Source organism: Erpetoichthys calabaricus, chromosome 9, assembly GCF_900747795.2.
Source record: "Erpetoichthys calabaricus chromosome 9, fErpCal1.3, whole genome shotgun sequence".
NCBI classification, from domain to species: domain Eukaryota; kingdom Metazoa; phylum Chordata; class Cladistia; order Polypteriformes; family Polypteridae; genus Erpetoichthys; species Erpetoichthys calabaricus.
Window position 1 is genome coordinate 39,883,088 of NC_041402.2, and position 19,753 is coordinate 39,902,840.

Here is a 19,753-nt window from a genome sequence, read left to right on the forward strand (position 1 = left end):
CACTGGTCAGTTTTATTCAGATCCACCTTAATTTCTGTAACTGATGTTGGACCCATTTTGTACTCTACATTTTGTTGCACTGCAGTATATCTTTTTGTCTTTATCTCTGTTAGGCTATATTTAATGAAAAGCATGAGGTTAGATGAGTAAGCTTAACTTTTACTCCACTTTTTTGAGATCTTCCATTTTCAACCATGCTACTGGCGATTCAGACTACAGGCAGTCCCCGGGTTACGTACGAGATAAGGACTGTAGGTTTGTACTTAAGTTGAATTTGTATGTAAGTCGGAACAGGTACATTATTTTAATAAATGCTATTGTTGACCGACTGTAACCAAGTGCTCTGCCAGTGAATGGAGTTTCACCTCTCTCTCTGACCTTTTTATTATTTCTATTTTATTTTCAATGGTGATGGTTTTTCTCTTCTTTACTATATCACCAGCACCTGCATCAGATTTGTGTTTCAGAGACATTCTTGAAGGGTAAAGACAAAAGGCTAAGATAGGCTCTTCTGCACAGCACTGTACACGTTATCACAGCAGGAAAGCACCAGTCATCACACGTCTGATGTATTTCATTATGCTATAACTTATTCAGTTTATTACACAGAAAATCACCCGAAAAATCCCGGACCATCAAGAAGTATGCGAACTGACGACATGAAGAATCGTCTTCACGCCGAACTGGAATCATCCCCGCATAAAATAAAGTCATCCAGACGATCTGGATCTGCATAATTAGATCAGGACCACCCTGTACTGACAAGAGACAACTTCCTGCTATGTGCGTAACAGTACAAGCAGGCTTGCTATTGAGAATGAATGAGGGCAGCGAGGGGCGGTTCATCACCAGCCCACCTCACAGTCACCTTCACTGCAGTGTACTCAACACCACCGCCCCCATTCAACACGCAGCCCTTCCGAGGCACACTACAATACTTCCCCCCTGCCGCCCCGTTCACCCTTAATGGCCTCCATTCAGCCACAACCGGGTCACCGCTTGCAGCATTACCAGCCCCCCACCTAGAACGAACGGGGCAGCCATGTGTGGTGGGCGGGCAGTGAAACTGTTTGCCGCCGGGAGCCGCCCGAGACACACTACACTGCACGAGCAGCGAAATCGCCCCCCTCCAGGCACCGCTTGCAGCATTCCCAGGCCGAAGATGACGGAGCAGCAGTTACCGAGGCGCATGTGTCACAGTTGCGGCCCCGTTCGTATGTCGTAGGTCGGATGTCCGTAACCTGGGGACTACCTGTACAAGTAAAATAAGTTCCTTCTTCATGTGGAGAAATTATAGAGGAACCTCATTGCTGATACCGTGGGCTAGTGCCTTTCTTTTCTTCTGTGCTTTCCATCTGCTCATAATGAGCTGTCTTTCAGCTATTATTCATTTGCTAAACTTCCCAATCACCAAGCATTCCTTTTAAGCACACTTTTTCCCATTCAGAGAAGTCAGGAACATGGAGCCAATCTGACTGTTGAGTCATACACATCGTGATTAGTCCTTTCCTCCATTATACCCAAGTTGCCATTAAAGCATTTCAGTTATACTGAAAAGGCCCTTTTGATGCAGGCACCCATTTCTGGCTTTCATGGTTTGTGAGTAACATTCCTGACAGGCAAACAGTATACGTGTGTTAAAAATATCAGCCAATCAGCAAGGGCTATTTAGAGGAGGTAGGTCCTGTTGAAGTCTGATTGAAATATATTCATGCAGCCCATCCAATCCACTTTGATGCTTTAGTGAATATTAAGAAACATTTCACTCCATTAGCTAGCTGCATGCCAGGGGTAACCATCACGGAGGGGCATTCAGGAGGATTTAAATCTTTTTTGCTACATTCTCTCTATAAATGGTAGCAAGGCTCCATCCATCTCAGTTAGCTCTCTTCTACTGCCACATCTCAATCTCTAGTAATCCTACTTATGTACCATCAGAGTCTGCTTTCTGGACCCCTTATGCAGAAACTCAACAAGTATGCCAATGCTGCCTTCCCATATCTGCTTGCAGGATGCTTTTTTCATTTACAAGCATAGCTTTTGCTTTTTATAACACTAAGGGGCTCCGCCCCCTGCTCGCTTCGCTCACCCACCCCCGGGTTTGGTTTATCAGATATATAATAGGAATTGTTACATATGCATTATTTTCACTTTTACTTTAAAGCTTTTGTAAAAACAATACTTGTCCTTTATTTCCAGCCCCGGGTGTGGTTAAATCTCTTTCTCACAGGACGTATAATGCTGCTCATGTTGTAAAGGGGGGGCGGCTATACGCACGCTAAGGAGATGCAGTCGGATCATGTTGTCTTGCTGCTGCTGTTGCTGTGCTGCCTGTTATGTTTGTTGTGCTGCGTGTCAATCATTTAAAATCCTGTACAGCAGCTGTCCTTTTGCCACTTCTTGTCTCTGTCACTCGCGTTGTGAATTGGGGGGGGGACTGAACGCATGCTAAGGAGTTGCAGTCGGATCATCTGCTGGCTTCCAACTGCTGCTGCTGGCAAGCTGCGTGTTCTGCTTGTCGCTTGTCGTTGTTTTAGAGCTGGGAGCACATAATGTCTGACTACCAAAAGCATTCCAACATCTGCTTGGTTAGATGTCCGTGAACTTGTTTTAAATGTTGTCTCACTGCCTTGTCTCACGTGACGTTAAAGTGTCTCTCGCGGTACGTCAAACTGCAATCTCTTGGCACCAAGTCTCATGCTTAAGGTGCCCGAGAGATGCTCCATGGCCAATCTCTTTCATCTCACAGGTCTTTTAAGTGTCTTCCGAGAAGATCATGTCTCGTCTCCCTGGTCTCCCTTCCACCAAGATTTTTTTTTATATTGCTTCACTCGCCCACCCCCTGAGTGTGGTATTCCAGATATACAATTTAAAGAGATTGTTATTTTCATGGGAATTGTTACATATGCATTATTTTCACTTTTACTTTAAAAATTGTGTAAAAACAATACTTGTCCTTTATCTCTGGCCCTGGCCATGGTTACATATCTTTCTCGCAGGATGTATAACGCTGCTCGCGTTGTGAAGGAGGTGGGGCTGAACGCATGCTAAGGAGAAGCGGTCGGATCATCTGCTGACTTGTTGCTGCTGCTGCTGCTGGCGAGCTGTGTGTTCTGCTTGTCGTTGTTTTAAGAGCTGGGAGTACATGGAGCATGTCTGCCAAATGCATTCCAACAACTGCTAGGTTAGATGTCCGTGAATTTGTTTTAAATGTTGTCTCACTGCCTTATCTCGCGGGACATTAAAGTGTCTCTTGCGGGACTTCAAATTGTCTTCCGAGAAGATCACGTCTTGTCTCCCTAGTCTCCCTCCAAAGATTTTTTTTATAATAGAGAAACAACCCCCTTTGGCACTGCTTTGTTCCATGTGACGGATAAACAGCCTCCTTACCCTTGCAGTCCCATACCAATTGGGCAATCTCCAATTACACATGTACAAGACATTGGTGTCTGAGAGGTACACAGCAGCTTACCTGCTTTGTCCTTTCACTCACAGCATTGTAGACACTTAACAACTCGAGGTCCAATGACATCACTTAAGGTTCATCTCCAATCTAGCAAATTCCAGTCCACTATCCATAAACTCCATGAAGTGCAGGAAGTTCAAGTCAGTCCGTGACCAGCACATAATAAGATAAATTAGCATTATCAAGCCCTGAGCAAAACATATTTGGAATAATATTTCATTAAATGGGGTCAATTATGATTCCCCAATCATGTCAAATGCATCTACCCCTTTCATTGCATTGCTAGTGCACTCTAATATCATCCATCCCTTGTCTCTGTAAGTGGCTTTCTCTCTCAAAATGTGTGGTGACCATACTGGTGCAATAATGGCTACCTTTGGATCACCCAATTGGAATGGTGGTAGTTGAAGTGGCTCCCCACTGTGTAAGGCACTTTAAGTAGATGGAAAAGCTCTATATAAACATAATTTATTATTTTTATTATTATTATTATTATTGTTATTATATATGGGTAGTATGACTGCACAGTGCCTAACTGTAGTGTCTTAGAGCTTCAGGAACCTGAGATCAGACCTCAGCTCTGTCAGTGACATGCCCACGTCCTCATGTGTAATTTATTTTGTACTCTGGCTTTCTCCCAAATACCCAAGTTATGTTTTAAATCTCGGATTTGGCCCGATATGAGAGAATGTGGATGGACACTTGTTTCTACTTTCTACCTGATGATGCTGGTTAGGCTCTGGCTCTCTGCAATGAAAAAGAGATTTTATAAAATGAATGGCAGACATAATGTGGGTTCTCAACCCTGGATGGACTGTCAGAACATCCCAGTTTATATTATTCACATCAGCTAAATGAAAGTTTGAAACCTTGTGTCCCATACAGGTTAATCTATCACGGCACAATTCCATCCAGCTTCTGAACCTTCTTTTTTTTCTGGTACTTGGTCTTAAGAAACAATTGACACATGGCCAGCCATCACAGGGCACACCTACACATCCAACTAGTGATGCACACTTTATCATATGAGTTTGGCCAGTTTAGAATCACTGGATGTTTGACGTGTGTAAGGAAACCAGAGTGTTTTGTGAAATCAATGTCAAGTTAGGTTAAGTCTCAGTCTGCTTGGTGTTATGAAGGATAGGAACAAGAAAAAACCTCTGGGTGTCATTAAGTAACGCAGTGCCAGTCTTGAAGGCAGGATACGAACCCGAAGTCTAGCCCAGTGATTTCCAAGTTCAGTCCTAGGAGACCCCTGCGACTGAAGGCCTTTCTTCTAACCAGCTTCACAATCAGAAGTCATTTTATTTTCAGTTGATCTCATAGTTTAATTAACTGGTCTTTTTTCTTCTCTTCTTCTGCATTTGGATGCCCCACTAGCGTGCTTATTAGTTAATAGCTCATTTGTTCTGTCCTTCCTGGCCATCAGACCTTACTTTAGTCTTTATTAATTAGTATTGCCTAATTTTAATATTTTTTCTTTTTTCTTTCTTCATCTTGTAAAGCCCTTTTGTGCTACATCATTTGTATGAAAACCGGCTATACAAATAAATGTGGTTGTTGTTGTTAATAATAACTTAAATAACCAAAATACCTGGAAAAGCAGAATGATACATAGTGAAGGTATTAATAAGTCTTATGAAAAATTAATTACTTCCATGTAGCATACATATTGTGAATGATTACTAATAAAATTCTGCAAACTTGATTTTAAAATTTCTTGTGTCAATCTTGTCATAATTCCAGTTGTTTGACTTGGTGTCTGCTTGTTTCATTGTTAATTGCTATAATTAAGAAACAATTAAGTAGACAAAAAATCTGAATTACTAGGAAAATTAAAATGAAGAGTTAAAAATATAAAACAATGGAAAACATTCAGATTTCTTCTGAATGTAAATGTCACATTAGTGCACTTTTCTAAATGCAGAATAAGAGAAAAAACGAACAGCAGCTAATTTAAAACGATATCATTCAGAGGTAAAAGGATTCACTGATGGGGAATGGAGTCACGGTGGCGCAGTGGGTAGCGCTGCTGCCTTGCAGTAAGGAGACCTGGGTTCGCTTCCCGGGTCCTCCCTGCTTGGAGTTTGCATGTTCTCCCCGTGTCTGCGTGGGTTTCCTCCCACAGTCCAAAGACATGCAGGTTAGGTGCATTGGCGATCCTAAATTGTCCTGTGTGTGTGTGTGTGTGTGTGTGTGTGTGCGCCCTGCCCAGGGTTTGTTTACTGCCTTGCACCCTGTGTTGGCTGGGATTGGCTCCAGCGGACCCCCGTGACCCTGTAGTTAGGATATAGTGGGTTGGATAATGGGTGGATGGATGATTGGGAATGGGAACAAACACACTGTAAAAAATGAAAATCTAAGCAAGTGAAAAGTGTTTATATCATGACATTTCCTTATTGTAAGTATTATTGACTTATCAAAAATTTTAGCTTAGTTTAAGAAATTCAGTGAAGTAAATTTTGCTTAAACCATTTTTGTTAAATTAAAGCAAAACAACTCCCGTGTAATTTTTTTTTGTCTAATTCTTGTATATGCATTTTCTGCAGTGCACCCGTAGTTACTGAGGGTCCCACCAGGACTGAATTTGGTAGCCAGTGGTCCAACTAGTGGGAGCAAAACAAACAGGAACATAAAGTAAGATTAACAATCAGACTTACCTGCAGTAGAAAAGGAAGTCTCTTTGGCTTTCCTCATACTGTTGGCACTGACGTAACTCCCTACCCCTGCTAAAGGGGGATTGACATCTTCCAAATGACTACTGCTATAGGCAGAGGTCAGAGTGACTTGAAGGCCAAGAAGCACCCACCAACACAGTAGGAATTTATTCAACATGATGTTCCAGCTGATCTGTTAAAATAATTTAATAAAAAGAAACAATAAGCTCGTTGGGAGAGGAAGTAACACGTTTCTGGTGTCAAGCTTTGAAAATGCAATAGACAACAGGGCCTGCTAAAGATAAAGAATAACATTTGGAAGGTTACTCACATAGCTATCTATCTATTGTTAAATGCGATTATTTTGCCATTATTAAAATGGTGTGAATCACAAGAAAAGAAACCTGTGTGACAGTCTCACTATTCGAATTATCAGTTTGAATGCCAGTTCAGTCACTGCTGGTATGGTATTCACATGTTCTACTCTTGCCTGTGTGTGTTTTTCTCCAGATTCTCTTAGTTTTCTCCCACATCTCAAAAACGTGCATGCTAGTTAAAATGGCAGCTGATTATGGATGTTCCTTGTACCCTGTGCTGCCAAATTATGCTCTGGCCCACAACTATGAATTAAATTACTCAGGTTCAGTCATGTATGGTTGTATAAAAGTCAGGATGTCATGGATCTAAGGTGGCATCAAGTTAAAATGACCTAGAGTTGTTCTATTTGAATATGACACTGTTCCCTCATAAAAGTTCATTTGACTGATTGCACTTTTTGAATATGGGCTGGTGCCCTGCCCGGGGTGTGTTCCTGCCTTGTGCCCTGTGCTGGTTGGGATTGGCTCCAGCAGACTCCCATGACCCTGTGTTAGGATATAGCGTGTTGGACAATGACTGACTGACATTTTGAATATAGATTGACATCACTGAATTGGTACCATTGACTCTGTTATGGAATGACACCCCATCCAGGGTTGGGTCCTGTCTTCTGCTTAGTGCTGTTGGGATATGCTGGGAACTCCTGTGACTCTGAACTGGATTTGCTGTATTTCCTTACGGGCAGGTGGCTGTGGATTCCTTTATTGTAAACTGCACTTTATTTAGATATATTAATTGGCCTGAATTTCCTCATTGTTCCATTTCACTTTACCTCCTGTTTTACTGTTCGTTGCCACTGCAGTTTCTGAAGCTAATGGACATCATTTCTGAGTGTGTAAAATCTGATGCAGGACAGATTAATCCTGATTCTCTTGTTGCATAGCTGAGTGTTTTAAAGAGTCAGAATTGTATTTCTTTTCTTTAGTTTAACTACAAAAGGGTTTTGTTTTCATGTTATGTAACAAAGTGAGACTCAGCTGCTCTTTGGAGAGGGTTTGGTCATCCTCCATAATGGACTGGGCTCTGGACTCTAGGTGAGTAGTTGCCGTTAGGTCAAGGCAGGGACTCAGATTCTTCTACTTCTCAGCCTGCATCACATGGGACCTTTGACCCATATAAAAATGCCAAACTCATACAGAAGATGTTTTTCTTTTGCTTTGGCACACACATTTTAGATTTCATATTTGTCTTGGGGGTGCTACAACAAAGAGTGAGATATCATATTTTTCGTCACTGGTGACCAAGTTCAGAATTTTACACGCCTGTCACACATAATATGAGCTTCTGGCAAAAGCTAGTAAACAAACAGTGTAAATAGCAAACAATGGTCACATTCAGCAAGCTGGGGAAAGATGAAAACCTAATGTGAAAATTTGCAATTTTTCTACAGAAAGATAAATTCATACAAAAAAAAGGCAGTAAATTCTGTGGAAAGTCAGCCTACTGTAAAAATGCTGTTTACTGGCTTTCATAAACAGCGTCTGGCCTTCCATCATAACCATTAGGAAGATTTCATGTGTGTGTGATGGTGTTGAACATGCCTTGTATTAAGTGGCATGTCCCACTGGGCATCGATTCCCGCCTTCTTTTTTTTTGTGACAGGCATGAATGACAATACTGTATATGCAGTAAGTGAGTCAGGAAAATGAAGCCTGCAGGCTCCCAGACACACATTAGACAATAAAATGTTTTGTTATCCTCGCGTAAGTTACATGATTTTAAAAATAAGTGATGTACTATTAGTGCTGGCCATAATCAGGATGAAAAAGTTTCAGATAATGAATTCTTCATTGTCTTGGGTGACAACAACAAACACATAGATATTAAATGCACATACTGTACAAGGCAAAATGGTAATTCTTCAAATATTCGCAAAAATAATTTTTTTACAAAGCCACCTCCACAAAAATATATGGAATATGTATAATTTACTTTGAGGGCAGCATGGTGGCGCAGTGGGTAGCGCTGCTGCCTTGGAGTAAGGAGACCTGGGTTTGCTTCCCGGGTCCTCCCTACGTGGAGTTTGCATGTTCTCCCCGTGTCTGCATGGGTTTCCTCCGGGTGCTCCGGTTTCCTCCCACAGTCCAAAGACATGCAGGTTAGGTGCATTGCCGATTCTAAATTGTCCCTAGTGTGTGCTTGGTGTGTGTGTGTGTGTGTGTGTGTGTGTGTGTGTGCCCTGCAGTGGGCTGGTGCCCTGCCTGGGGTTTGTTTCCTGCCTTGCGCCCTGTGTTGGCTGGGGTTAGCTTCAGCAGACCCCCGTGACCCTGTAGTTAGGATATAGCGGGTTGGATAATGGATGGATGGATGGATAATTTACTTTTTATATTAGAATACTGGGTTATCAAAACATTAAAAAAAAATGTGATTACATGTCATTCAATCCAAGAAACGTCATCAATCCCAGTCATCTAATTTCTTCAAAATAATGTTGTGTTTAATTGTTAAGGTCCCTTAAGTCCCAGTTTCTACCATACTACTTTATAGTTTATTCCATGTGTCTGTATTTCTCTGAGTGAAGAAAAACATTCAAACATTTTTGTAAAATTTACCTTTAGCAAGAGTCCATCTTTATTCATGTGGACTTGTTGAAGAACTCATTTTAGAATAACAGAAGGTATCCTCAGCAGTAATTCCTTCATGATTTTGAAAACATCTGTGTCATGTTTTTCTCAGTTGAACAAACACAGTTCCTAAACGGTTATCTCTTGAAAGTACTTTTTGCATACACACGATTTAAATATCCATATAAAGATATATTTTATACAGATATTCAACTATACAGACTATCAACATTCATAAATATCTTTAGCATGTAAACACACACAATCCATTCATCCATGAATCCATTTATCTGTCCATGTTTTGTACTTGAAGTCATTGACAGCCCGAGCCCTTACCTAAAATAAAAGTTAGGAGCCCAGTACACTGATGGGGCACAAATACAGATTCACTCACCATCATTTAAACTAGGGAAAATGAGAAATGAAACACCATGGTGTATACATTTGGAATGTGGAGGCAGATCCTAACAAGATTCACATAGAAGCATCTTAATGGATTTGGTTTGGTCTCAGTGACCATTGTGGTGATCCTACACCTGGGGCAGAAAAAAAGGCCCAAATACTTATCTGACCTCAATGGGTTAGGGTTAGGGTTAAAACAGATCTTCTGTAGCCCAGTGGCTGGCTAGGGTTAAGTGGGTGGGTAAGTGCTATAACTCCAGCATAGGAATGCTTATAAGATAAATTAGGTGCTATGGAAATAATGTTTAAGGGATCAGGAAGAAAGACCATCCACAGAGCATTTGGCTAAACATCAATCTGAATAAGATTGAACAAACCTGCTGCAGGGCCCATTTAATTTTACAACCCATTCTCAAGTCCAGCCCCTTAATGCAAATTCAATCTTTTAGAAAAGAGAAGATTTGGTAATATTATAAAAAGCAAAAGGTAAAAATTAAATTGGTATCTTTATTTGATAGCAGGAATGTGTGAGTAATTAGTGCAGATTCAGTTCTCCTAATGAAATGCAGCATATAAAGTTCTGATGGACTCACTGACAAAAAATTCTTGACTATTTGCAGAGAACCTAAAAAACCAGTTTCACTAATGGATGTATTTTCTGGCACTGAGGCCCACTAAAATCCAACCTCAGTAAAAAGTTAATTTAATTGTTAAAAAATCAGAGGTAACTGCAAAAATGTTTCACATTTAATAGTAGAGCGAGCAAACTCAGATAGATAGATAGATAGATAGATAGATAGATAGATAGATAGATAGATAGATAGATAGATAGATAGATAGATAGATAGATAGATAGATAGATAGATAGATAGATAGATAGATAGATAGATACTTTATTAATCCCAATGGGAAATTCACATTCTTCAGCAGCAGCATACTGATACAATAAATAATATTAAATTAAAGAATGATAATAATACAGGTGAAAAAACAGACAATAACTATGTATAATGTTAAATATTAACGTTTACCCCCCGGGTGGAATTAAAGAGTCGCATAGTTTGGGGGAGGAACGATCTCCTCAATCTGTCTGTGTCTCAGTGCCAGGCTACTGCAGTTATAGAACAGTGAGATGGTAGCATGTCCTAATCCTACCTACATCCTGTTTTATTTAGGTTTACCTGCAGAAGAATAATTAAGAATAATAAGTATAACTATAATAACACTGTGTAAGGGATATCAAAAATCTAAAATGAATTACTTATTACTACAGCTTATATAGGAAAAATATTATCTCACATTGTCTTAAAAACTTTAAGATAATTAACACTGTTCAGTCTTTAATTTGTAGCAACTTCTTACGTATTAAGATGTGCATTTTTTATATAATGTTATTTTCCTTAAGCATAATATTTTTGATAGTAGTATTTTTTCATAGTATTTTGATTTACTCTAAAATCCCCATTGGAGTATTCAGCATTCTATAATTTGAACTGATTACATTAACAATGTCCCTTAGGAAATAAGAACCTTCACTGTCTCTATCTATCATGCATTGCTCTTTATTAGTTTACATGTCTGATCTGCCCTTACACAGTCATTAGCTGGTAGTTTAAAATGATCACTCCAGTTCATAAGGACTCTGTAGATTTCTGTTTATTTACTAGTGAATACTTCACTGGAAGACACATATATACCATTAGATAGATAGATAGATAGATAGATAGATAGATAGATAGATAGATAGATAGATAGATAGATAGATAGATAGATAGATAGATAGATAGATAGATAGATAGATAGATAGATAGATAGATGTGAAATAATAGCTATGTTGGTGTACAAGCTACATAATGTGTGTTAAAGGTAAGCATATTGTTTCATATAATATATGAATTCAGAAACAAACCTATCATCTATATGTATGGATACAACAAATAACTTGAATTCAATAGCTATACTTGTAGGATTTTTTAAAATTCGTTTTAAAATATCTTTTTAGCTCATTATGGAAATGAAACTCTTGCACATCTGTAAAATGTAGAAATGATTTGTAAGTAATTGTGTTTCATTAAAAATATACTTTCATAAATGTACAAAGTATTTTGAATGTTAGTTTTTGGTTATTATGTATTCTAAACCTTTTTAACATTCAAGCAACTAAACATTTAACAACTAATATTAAACTTCATATACCTGCACAGACATGTGTTGTCTATAACCAGGTGAGACAGTTACAGTATGTGTATATCATATATGTACACTATATTGGTTAAATGATCTTATTGTTTAAAATGCTAAACCTTCAAAGAGTAATTACTATGATCATGGATACAGGTGACTTTTAACTACCTATACAATCTAGATGCACAAATGCATACAAACTTTGCATTTCTCTTGACACAGTAGAACACATACGATATAAAGATAAAATCATTTGTAAAGTAAAAATAAAAATGAAAAAAACATCTTACTGTTTTAATGTTTATATATATTAATATCCACTACTATTTTTTAGCAAAAAATAAAGAAAAAAAAGAGCAGTGCAAGCCAAACTTACTGTGTCTTGGGCTGTAAGGTCCACTGCAACTAGAAATCTTCTTGCTGTGTGACCTGTAGCTTCTGGCTTTATATTGCTTTGCTGTGTCAAACAGATCAAATCACATGACCTGCAGTAAGTGAGCAGAGGGCTGGGTTTACCCTGAGTTTTTATCATTTAAAATGCATCTTTACAGAGCACCAAGTCACTCTTGACCAATGATGTGTTATTGAAAGGAGATGAGCCAGGAGAAATGCCTCTTTGGTCTTTGTGTTCACTGAGCCTTTTTTAGAGCTGAACGCAGAAAACAAGGTGCTGCAGACATAAAGGTATTGTTTCTGTCTTCAAAGTGTCATAGGACTTCAAAACAGCAAATTACTAGAAAACTCACACCCAGAAAATCCATTTTCCAATCTCTTAACCTGCAGCAGCAACTTCGTAATTAATGCTTGACATCTGGTTGATTATTTTGAAGATGTACAGATGCTTAAGTACACTGTAGCTTATGTATTTGTTTGTTTTTCACAAATGAAGGCAACAGCTTTTGGGATAATTGGTTATTTACAGGAATAGTTGGAATTAAACAACCTAAAAAACAAAGTAAACCATCAAAGACTCACAGACATTTACTTCAGATCACACCTGCACACCGAAGCCCACAGACAAACTGGTGCAGAATACATGTTTTCTGTGACACTGTAACCTTTTTCAGTTCTGATTTCTAACTTTGATATCATAACAGCTTAATTTCATCTCATCTTCCAAACTGCTCTTCCCTACTTGAAATTACCATTTTTCCCTTCTATTAATTTTCTTTTTTGTGGAATGTAGTTTGCGTTTAGTGATTTACAGTTAGAATTACTTAAATTCATGTAATTTATTTAAAGCAAATGCATTTTTATTTTTGTAGAAATAGAACGTCAATAGTCATAATCATTTTTTTTATTCACGCGCTTATACTAATAGCTCTTTTACTTTATTGTCATTCACAATGTTGTCATATGGAACTATGCACCTGTTTCTTTAGGATATGTTAAAATGTGAATACTGTGAAGTGTACATTGTATGCCTATATCTACTGAACTGGTGCAGTGTATTGTTAAGCATAAAAACTTTTTGTTGTACATAGATAGAAAATCAACAGATATAAGAGACACTATAAGTCACTATACAACAGAGAGTGTGACCAATAGGGGGCATTGCAGCACCCTAAACCCCAGACACAACCTCAAGTCCTAGATGCAAATACAAGGTTTATTAATAATAATTGCCTTTACAATGGCTTCTTCACAATTCCAATCCCTTCTTCTATTCCTCTACTCATCCCAGATGAGCTTTGGCCTCTTCCACCTGAATCCAACTTGCCTGGATGAGGTTGAGCGGCTCCTTTTATATTAGACCCTGGAGTACATCTGGAGCTAGGGCATAGCCTGTTGGAAGCAAGTCTGGGTCAATGGAGGTTTCATGAAGTAGGGATCACATAATCCTGCAGATCCCCCTTGTGGCACCCACAGAACCTGACAAGGGTGTCCTATGGGACTCCAATTCCCAGCATGCCTTCCAGGTGTCCGCACAGGTTACTTTGCCCAGGGAGGCTACCACCTAGCATGTCGAGGGGGAAGCCCTGCCAGGTTGTCTCCCACTGTCCTTCCATCCTACTCGCCTCCAGGCCAGGTCAGGGTCTTCAGTCAACATGGCCGTCTGCAAATCAGCATACTTTATCAGACTTCTGGCAAGGGCAGAAAACATCTTGTTCTTCTTTGTGCCCAATCACTGCCATGACAGATAGATAGATAGATAGATAGATAGATAGATAGATAGATAGATAGATAGATAGATAGATAGATAGATAGATAGATAGATAGATAGATAGATAGATAGATAGATAGATAGATAGATAGATAGATAGATAGATAGATAGATAGATAGATTCCTCCAAGAGAAAAAAAAAACGAACTATTATAACAAAAAACAACAACACTCCAAATACTCATAATATATTAAAATTTGAATAAATTTTGAATAAATTGTGAATTTCCCATTGGGATTAATAAAGTATCTATCTATCTATCTATCTATCTATCTATCTATCTATCTATCTATCTATCTATCTATCTATCTAATAACTTCTGGCTTCCCTTTTAAATAAAGCAAGTCCAGCTTGTTGTGTCCACAAGTTGAACATGACACATTATGAGATTTGTGAGCTCTTTTGAGACCTTCTCCAAATGTGCTGCACACTGAGATGTGGTTTACATGTCTGTCGAGGGTTGCTTGTCCAACCGCAGGTTTGCGTGCCACCGAGGCAGTGGCAAGATCGCAGCCTCCCCACGTAACATGTCTGTCGCCTGATGGTTGATGCAGGGAACATTTTAACCCAGGCACCGACCTAGCCCCACCACTGCTTGTTTGCTGTGTCTGTGTGTACTAAAGTGGTAGCTCCCATTTGAATAAATACCCTGACTGTTCCTGTTTTGATTGGAATAAAGTTGCAATTAAGCCTTTGGGCTCAGCATCATCTGTTAGGTGAAAGACAATGACTCATGAGTTACAACATATTAATGGAAGTTTGTCACTTTTTCTTGTAAAGTCATATGACTAAGAACTCAACATATTATAACTTCAGGGTCAGAATGATTCATCATTAAAGTGTTAGTAGTGGAGTGTCATTTCTATAACACAGCAATACAGTGTCCTGAACTGAACAGAGGTCACTTGTGTATTAAACAGTCTCCATATATTATCTCTCTGATCTAAGTATCAAATATGCATCCATCTATTCATTCATCAATCTATCCACTATCATCTATAGGAGAGTTTGTGAAAGTATTCACCCCCATACTTCTCCTGATGACTTCTCCTGGGGAAACAAGGGGAGTTTACAAAAGAATTCAGTTATTCTGAGTAGTGGCACACTTATTGACCATCAGAAGACACTATCGTCACAGCACAACGTCTTTCAAGACCCTGTGGTTCATAATACAAGTCTTATTGCCGGGTTTGAAGTTCCCCAGGCCTGTAAGGGCCTCTGTAGTGAAGACATCCTGCAAGAAACTTTGGTGCCACTAGGTGGAGTTCTACATATATGATACCAGAGGCTGATGATGTCAGTTGAGTCTCCAGAACTACTTGTGCCAGGGTATCTGGAAGGTCAAAGAGGCATGATATGAACAAACCTTTCTTCCTTTGCTTATGGGGTTTAGAGTTGGATGGTCAGAGGGAGGAAGGAAAGCCAAAGTATTGGAAGGTGAGCAGGGGAAACGTTTAACAGAGTAGACAGGGGTTACTGCTCTTCAGTTAGGCCCTGGAGAGCGGAGGTATGTATTATTTGGTGTCTTTTGTTTTTCTTTGCTTTTCCCTATTATTACTTTTTAAAATTCTGTTAATAAAGCCTTTTAAATTTATTTTTTAGTCTTTTTTGGACTTATGTGTTGGTTTTTGTAGTTGTGAGATGCCCACTACAAGCTATAATAGATAGATAGATAGATAGATAGATAGATAGATAGATAGATAGATAGATAGATAGATAGATAGATAGATAGATAGATAGATAGATATGCCAAAAATCACTTAATTCCTTCTTTCTGCATTTCTGCATATTGCTTAACTTATGTGATGATATCAGAACTAGTGACACCACATGCGACCAACATGGAGCACTATCATCACAAGGCTGGGTCGCATAAGAGCTTAAATTAAATAATAGAAATCCTATCAATATGTTTTCACCTCACCAAGCCAACAGAGGGCAGCATATCATAGCATTGCAAGCGTCCTAAGCTAGACTGCCAGCAGCACTGATGTAATTCTGTAGTAAGGGCAATGTGCAAGCGTTTGTAATGCCAGTAGTAAATTACTTTTCTCCATCTGTTAGAGTGTTATGGAGGAGTGCTCACAACAAGATTTATTTTGTCAAATCTTTCTTGCATCAGCTTGAAAGAGTAAACATCTCAACAGTAAAGCTATGACATTCCAATGAATACAAACTGTGTTCTTTCCTTACAAGCACATAGATATTATAAAAGAACCAGCAAAACAAAATCCTAGAGGAAAGTACCTGTAACTTCACCTGACCACCTTAGCTGCTGCTAAAACCAGGATGAGATGCTTTATCATACACAGGACATTTTTGTGCATTACTGTGTACCTTTGTATTCCCCTCTTTTATTGTCAATTCCTCTTTGATCACTACTTTGCACTCCTGTGTCTGTGTTTGAGTTCAGGGGTAGAGTAGTTTCTCACAAGCACCCCCTTTGATCCATTTTGTTTATAGCATTGTCCGACTAGAATATTTGTATTTTTTTTTTTTTGCAAGTGGCTGGTGAAGATCATGTAAATGAAAATATAACAGGCACATGAAATAAATATGTATTTATCTCTAAAATTTGAATGTAAACTAATACAATTTATTAACATATAGGAAGGAACATGTTACATACTAGGAAGCACATGTACCTCTGGTCCATAAATGAAGGTGGTTCATATAGAGCAACCTGAATATTTCCATTTTGGCCGTTTTGTTTTCAGTATGAAAAAGTACCTCCCCACTATGAGCATTTTGCAACTTTCATAAGTGGTCTTCAACCAGCCATTGATGTAAGGATGTAAAAGCAATGATTGTGTATGGGCTGAAGTTGTATGTATTTGAATTTCTCCTTGCCAGTGCCAGTACTAGCCAGTGTTCAGGCTTACCTCTCGTCATTGTTCTTTATCCTGTGTTTGGCTTGACACTTAGGTGATTTTGCCACTGGAGTTCCTTTTCAAGCCAACACAGTACAGTGTACTTTATCTTGCGGTCACAATGATCACTTTGGCGTAAGGAGAGGAGCACAGGTCAGTTTGTCCAGGCATCTGTTTGACTTGTCTCGTGTGCATTATGTATCCCATACTTCAAGCTCAGCAGAAGACACTGATGTTCTTCTTCTTCCTATCAGCAGCTTCAACAGTGAACTTCACTCTCAGCTTATGTTGCTGCTGTTCTTTTCCTTTCTGCAATTCACCCTCCCTAGCAGTTTGTTGTTAGAAAGATACCCACCCCAATAGCTTCATGATGGTTGACACTACCCACATTTTTGGCTTCAGTAGTGCATATCACATCATAAGCTTTCAATTAAGACTGAGATCAAGGTTCTGTTGTTGTCATCACTGCTGTTGTTGTTCTAGCCCCAGTGGTTCATGAGTAGGTACATGATAGAAAGATACAACCCTTAGTAATTTATACACACACATATTCACATGCATGACAAATGCAAAGGTTTGTCACACAAAATATCACTTGAAATGTTTTAATGTTTACTACTCTTTATAGTGCATTTTTTCATATTTAGTAATTTTTCAACAGTTTTGAAAGCATCCTCACTTTACATTTTCCTTACATGAGCCTATGACTGTTGCACAGTACTGTATATATCAATTTCTAGGCTTTGGATTTCCTGGTGTGGAGCTGGTATTTTCTCCCTGTGTTTGTGTGAGTGTTCTTTTGGGTACTCTGGCCTTCTCCCACATCTCAACTGAGTTAGAGCGTGTGTGCAAACATGCCACAGAAAGGCCTGGCACCCTGTTTAAGGATGCTTACCAACTTAGCAACTTGTTCACAGTACTGCTGGTATGGGCAGCTGCCTTCCATGATCCTGACCTGACTGGTGAATAAGGAAATTTCAGTTACCGGTACTAAAGATTTTGTAGTAACTCATGAGATGTATATATGTTGATTCAGGAAGATAAAGTTAGTTTCCTTGATATACACATTATTATTAATTATATTTATATTTTTATTATGGTGCAAAATGGTGGTAAGGTGCTGCTGCATCATGGCTTCTGGAGAAACACCTGTCCTGGTATAGTCTGTAAGGACTTTGCATTTTCTCTCCTGCATCCCAGACAAATTCATGCATGATTAATGGCTGACTCTAAATTGCCCAGTATGCATTAGTGTGTCCTGCTGCCCCATTTCATGCTGGTTACTGCTAGGCACCAGATGGTGGCAGAACAAGTTCTGGACTTCCATAAACACAAAACTGAATTAAATCCCTTTGGAAAATTGATAGATTTTTATTTATAATACACAATGTCAAGGGAAAAAGTGCTTTCTCCTGGGATGGATGGATGTACTGTAGAGCCAGTGGGCACATGGGATACAGTATGTATTGCATTTAACTTTATACAATTTGGCAGTATACTTCATTAAATTTGTAAGCTGCTAAGTGTAAGAATGACAAAGGCTGGTGAGGTGAAGTTTAAAAGCTTAGCTTGTGTTGCTGAGTGTGGTTTCTTGCTATCGATTTGGGTGCCTAACAGTATAAAAGTCCTAACAAAGAGCCAGGGAGGTAATCCTAAACTGAAAAAAGTAGATATAACCTCCATTCAACTTAAATTAATTAAGGTAATGATTCACACTTAATATTTTCAATCTGAACCAATATAATTCTTTTTATCTTATTGAACCCACAATTTTTAAGTTGAGGCAAATCATTTAGAGTGATTGGGTACAATTCACTTGTTTTATACTGAAGTAAATCTATTTTTTAAGTTGTTACAATTTAAAATGGTTTATTGGTCGTAACCTGTTTTTATGCTATTAGAAATATTATGAACATAACACATTCCAATGCTGTACTTTTTACATTTATTTAAAAATCTAGTGCAAATACATAAGCATTTTGCAGTGTAAATCTTAAATATGCAACAAAAATTATTAAACGTTTCTACAGCTTTCTTGAAAGTATGTTTTATTACGAGTTCTTATACTTAAAATTAACAGTTGAGAAACAGGGTTACTTACCAAAAATCCTCCGTTATAAAAGTCTGCTGCTGAAAATGACTAGACCTGTATAGCCACGTCCAATCCACTCGGGAAAGTGGTCTTCTTTTTTGGCAATTGGAAAGCCAACACGCTGGAAAGTTCGACCGTAAGAATATACAAATGGCCCCTCCCACACAGCACATGAACAACCTAAAATATTAGGTTAACTGAAATAGGATTTTTATGTTTATTCCCTCCACCATAACTTACTTTGGTTCAAACACATTTTTTTACTTTGATTGAAATCTGAAACCAAATATTTCAAGCTACAACACTAAATGACTAATCTTAAGTTGTTTGAAAGAGAAAATTTAAGTTGAATGAAAAACCTCAATGTTATACTTTTTGCAGTGTAGGAGACATTAGAAACTTTAGGGGGCAGGACATACTGTGTAAACATACATAACGAAGGGGGGCACTGTGCCACAATTTAAAATAACTCCAATTGATAAGTTGCCTAAAATCTTTATGGACCTTTTAATACGACTTCACCTTTAAAAACAAAAGCCCACTCTCATGCCCTTTTCTTAAATGTATTTTGGGGCACAGAATAAAGATGTTTTTCTTCTTTAATTTTAAATATATTTCAGGTCAAATTAATCATAGAAAATTGCCCTGCAGTTTGTAAATTTTGGGTATGAAGGACAACAAAAAAATAATGAGACAGATATTTAAACCGCAGCATTCATTATATCAACGTCAGCATTTCATAATTAAATTTGCTATAATTAAATTTAAGTACAAAGTCTGAACATGTTATTGTTTTTTATTAGGTATGAAAAAAAAACATAAGATTGAAATCAATTATTAATAGCAATGAGACAATAAAAATATATTATACATGTTTCAAAAAGGTCTTTTGGAGAAAGTGAAGTATCACATAAGCTACCATCTTCCATTTACAATGCCGTCTGGCCTCTTTTCAACGGTGCTACAGTAGCATTA

General features: G+C 38.4%; 1 protein-coding gene across 1 annotated transcript in view; it reads right to left on the reverse strand.

Moving 5' to 3' along the window:
- The window catches only part of agrp (agouti related neuropeptide), a 29,263-nt gene extending 16,889 nt beyond the window's left edge, over nucleotides 1-12,374 (reverse strand). Inside the window, exons 1-2 of the mRNA XM_051931692.1 lie at nucleotides 12,028-12,374; nucleotides 6,127-6,316 (exon numbers count right to left, since the gene is read on the reverse strand). Coding sequence (XP_051787652.1) covers nucleotides 6,127-6,316; nucleotides 12,028-12,183 — 346 coding nt within the window. The 5' untranslated portion in view covers nucleotides 12,184-12,374. The remainder of the gene's footprint in view (nucleotides 1-6,126; nucleotides 6,317-12,027) is intronic.
- Between the last annotated feature and the right edge of the window lie 7,379 nt (nucleotides 12,375-19,753).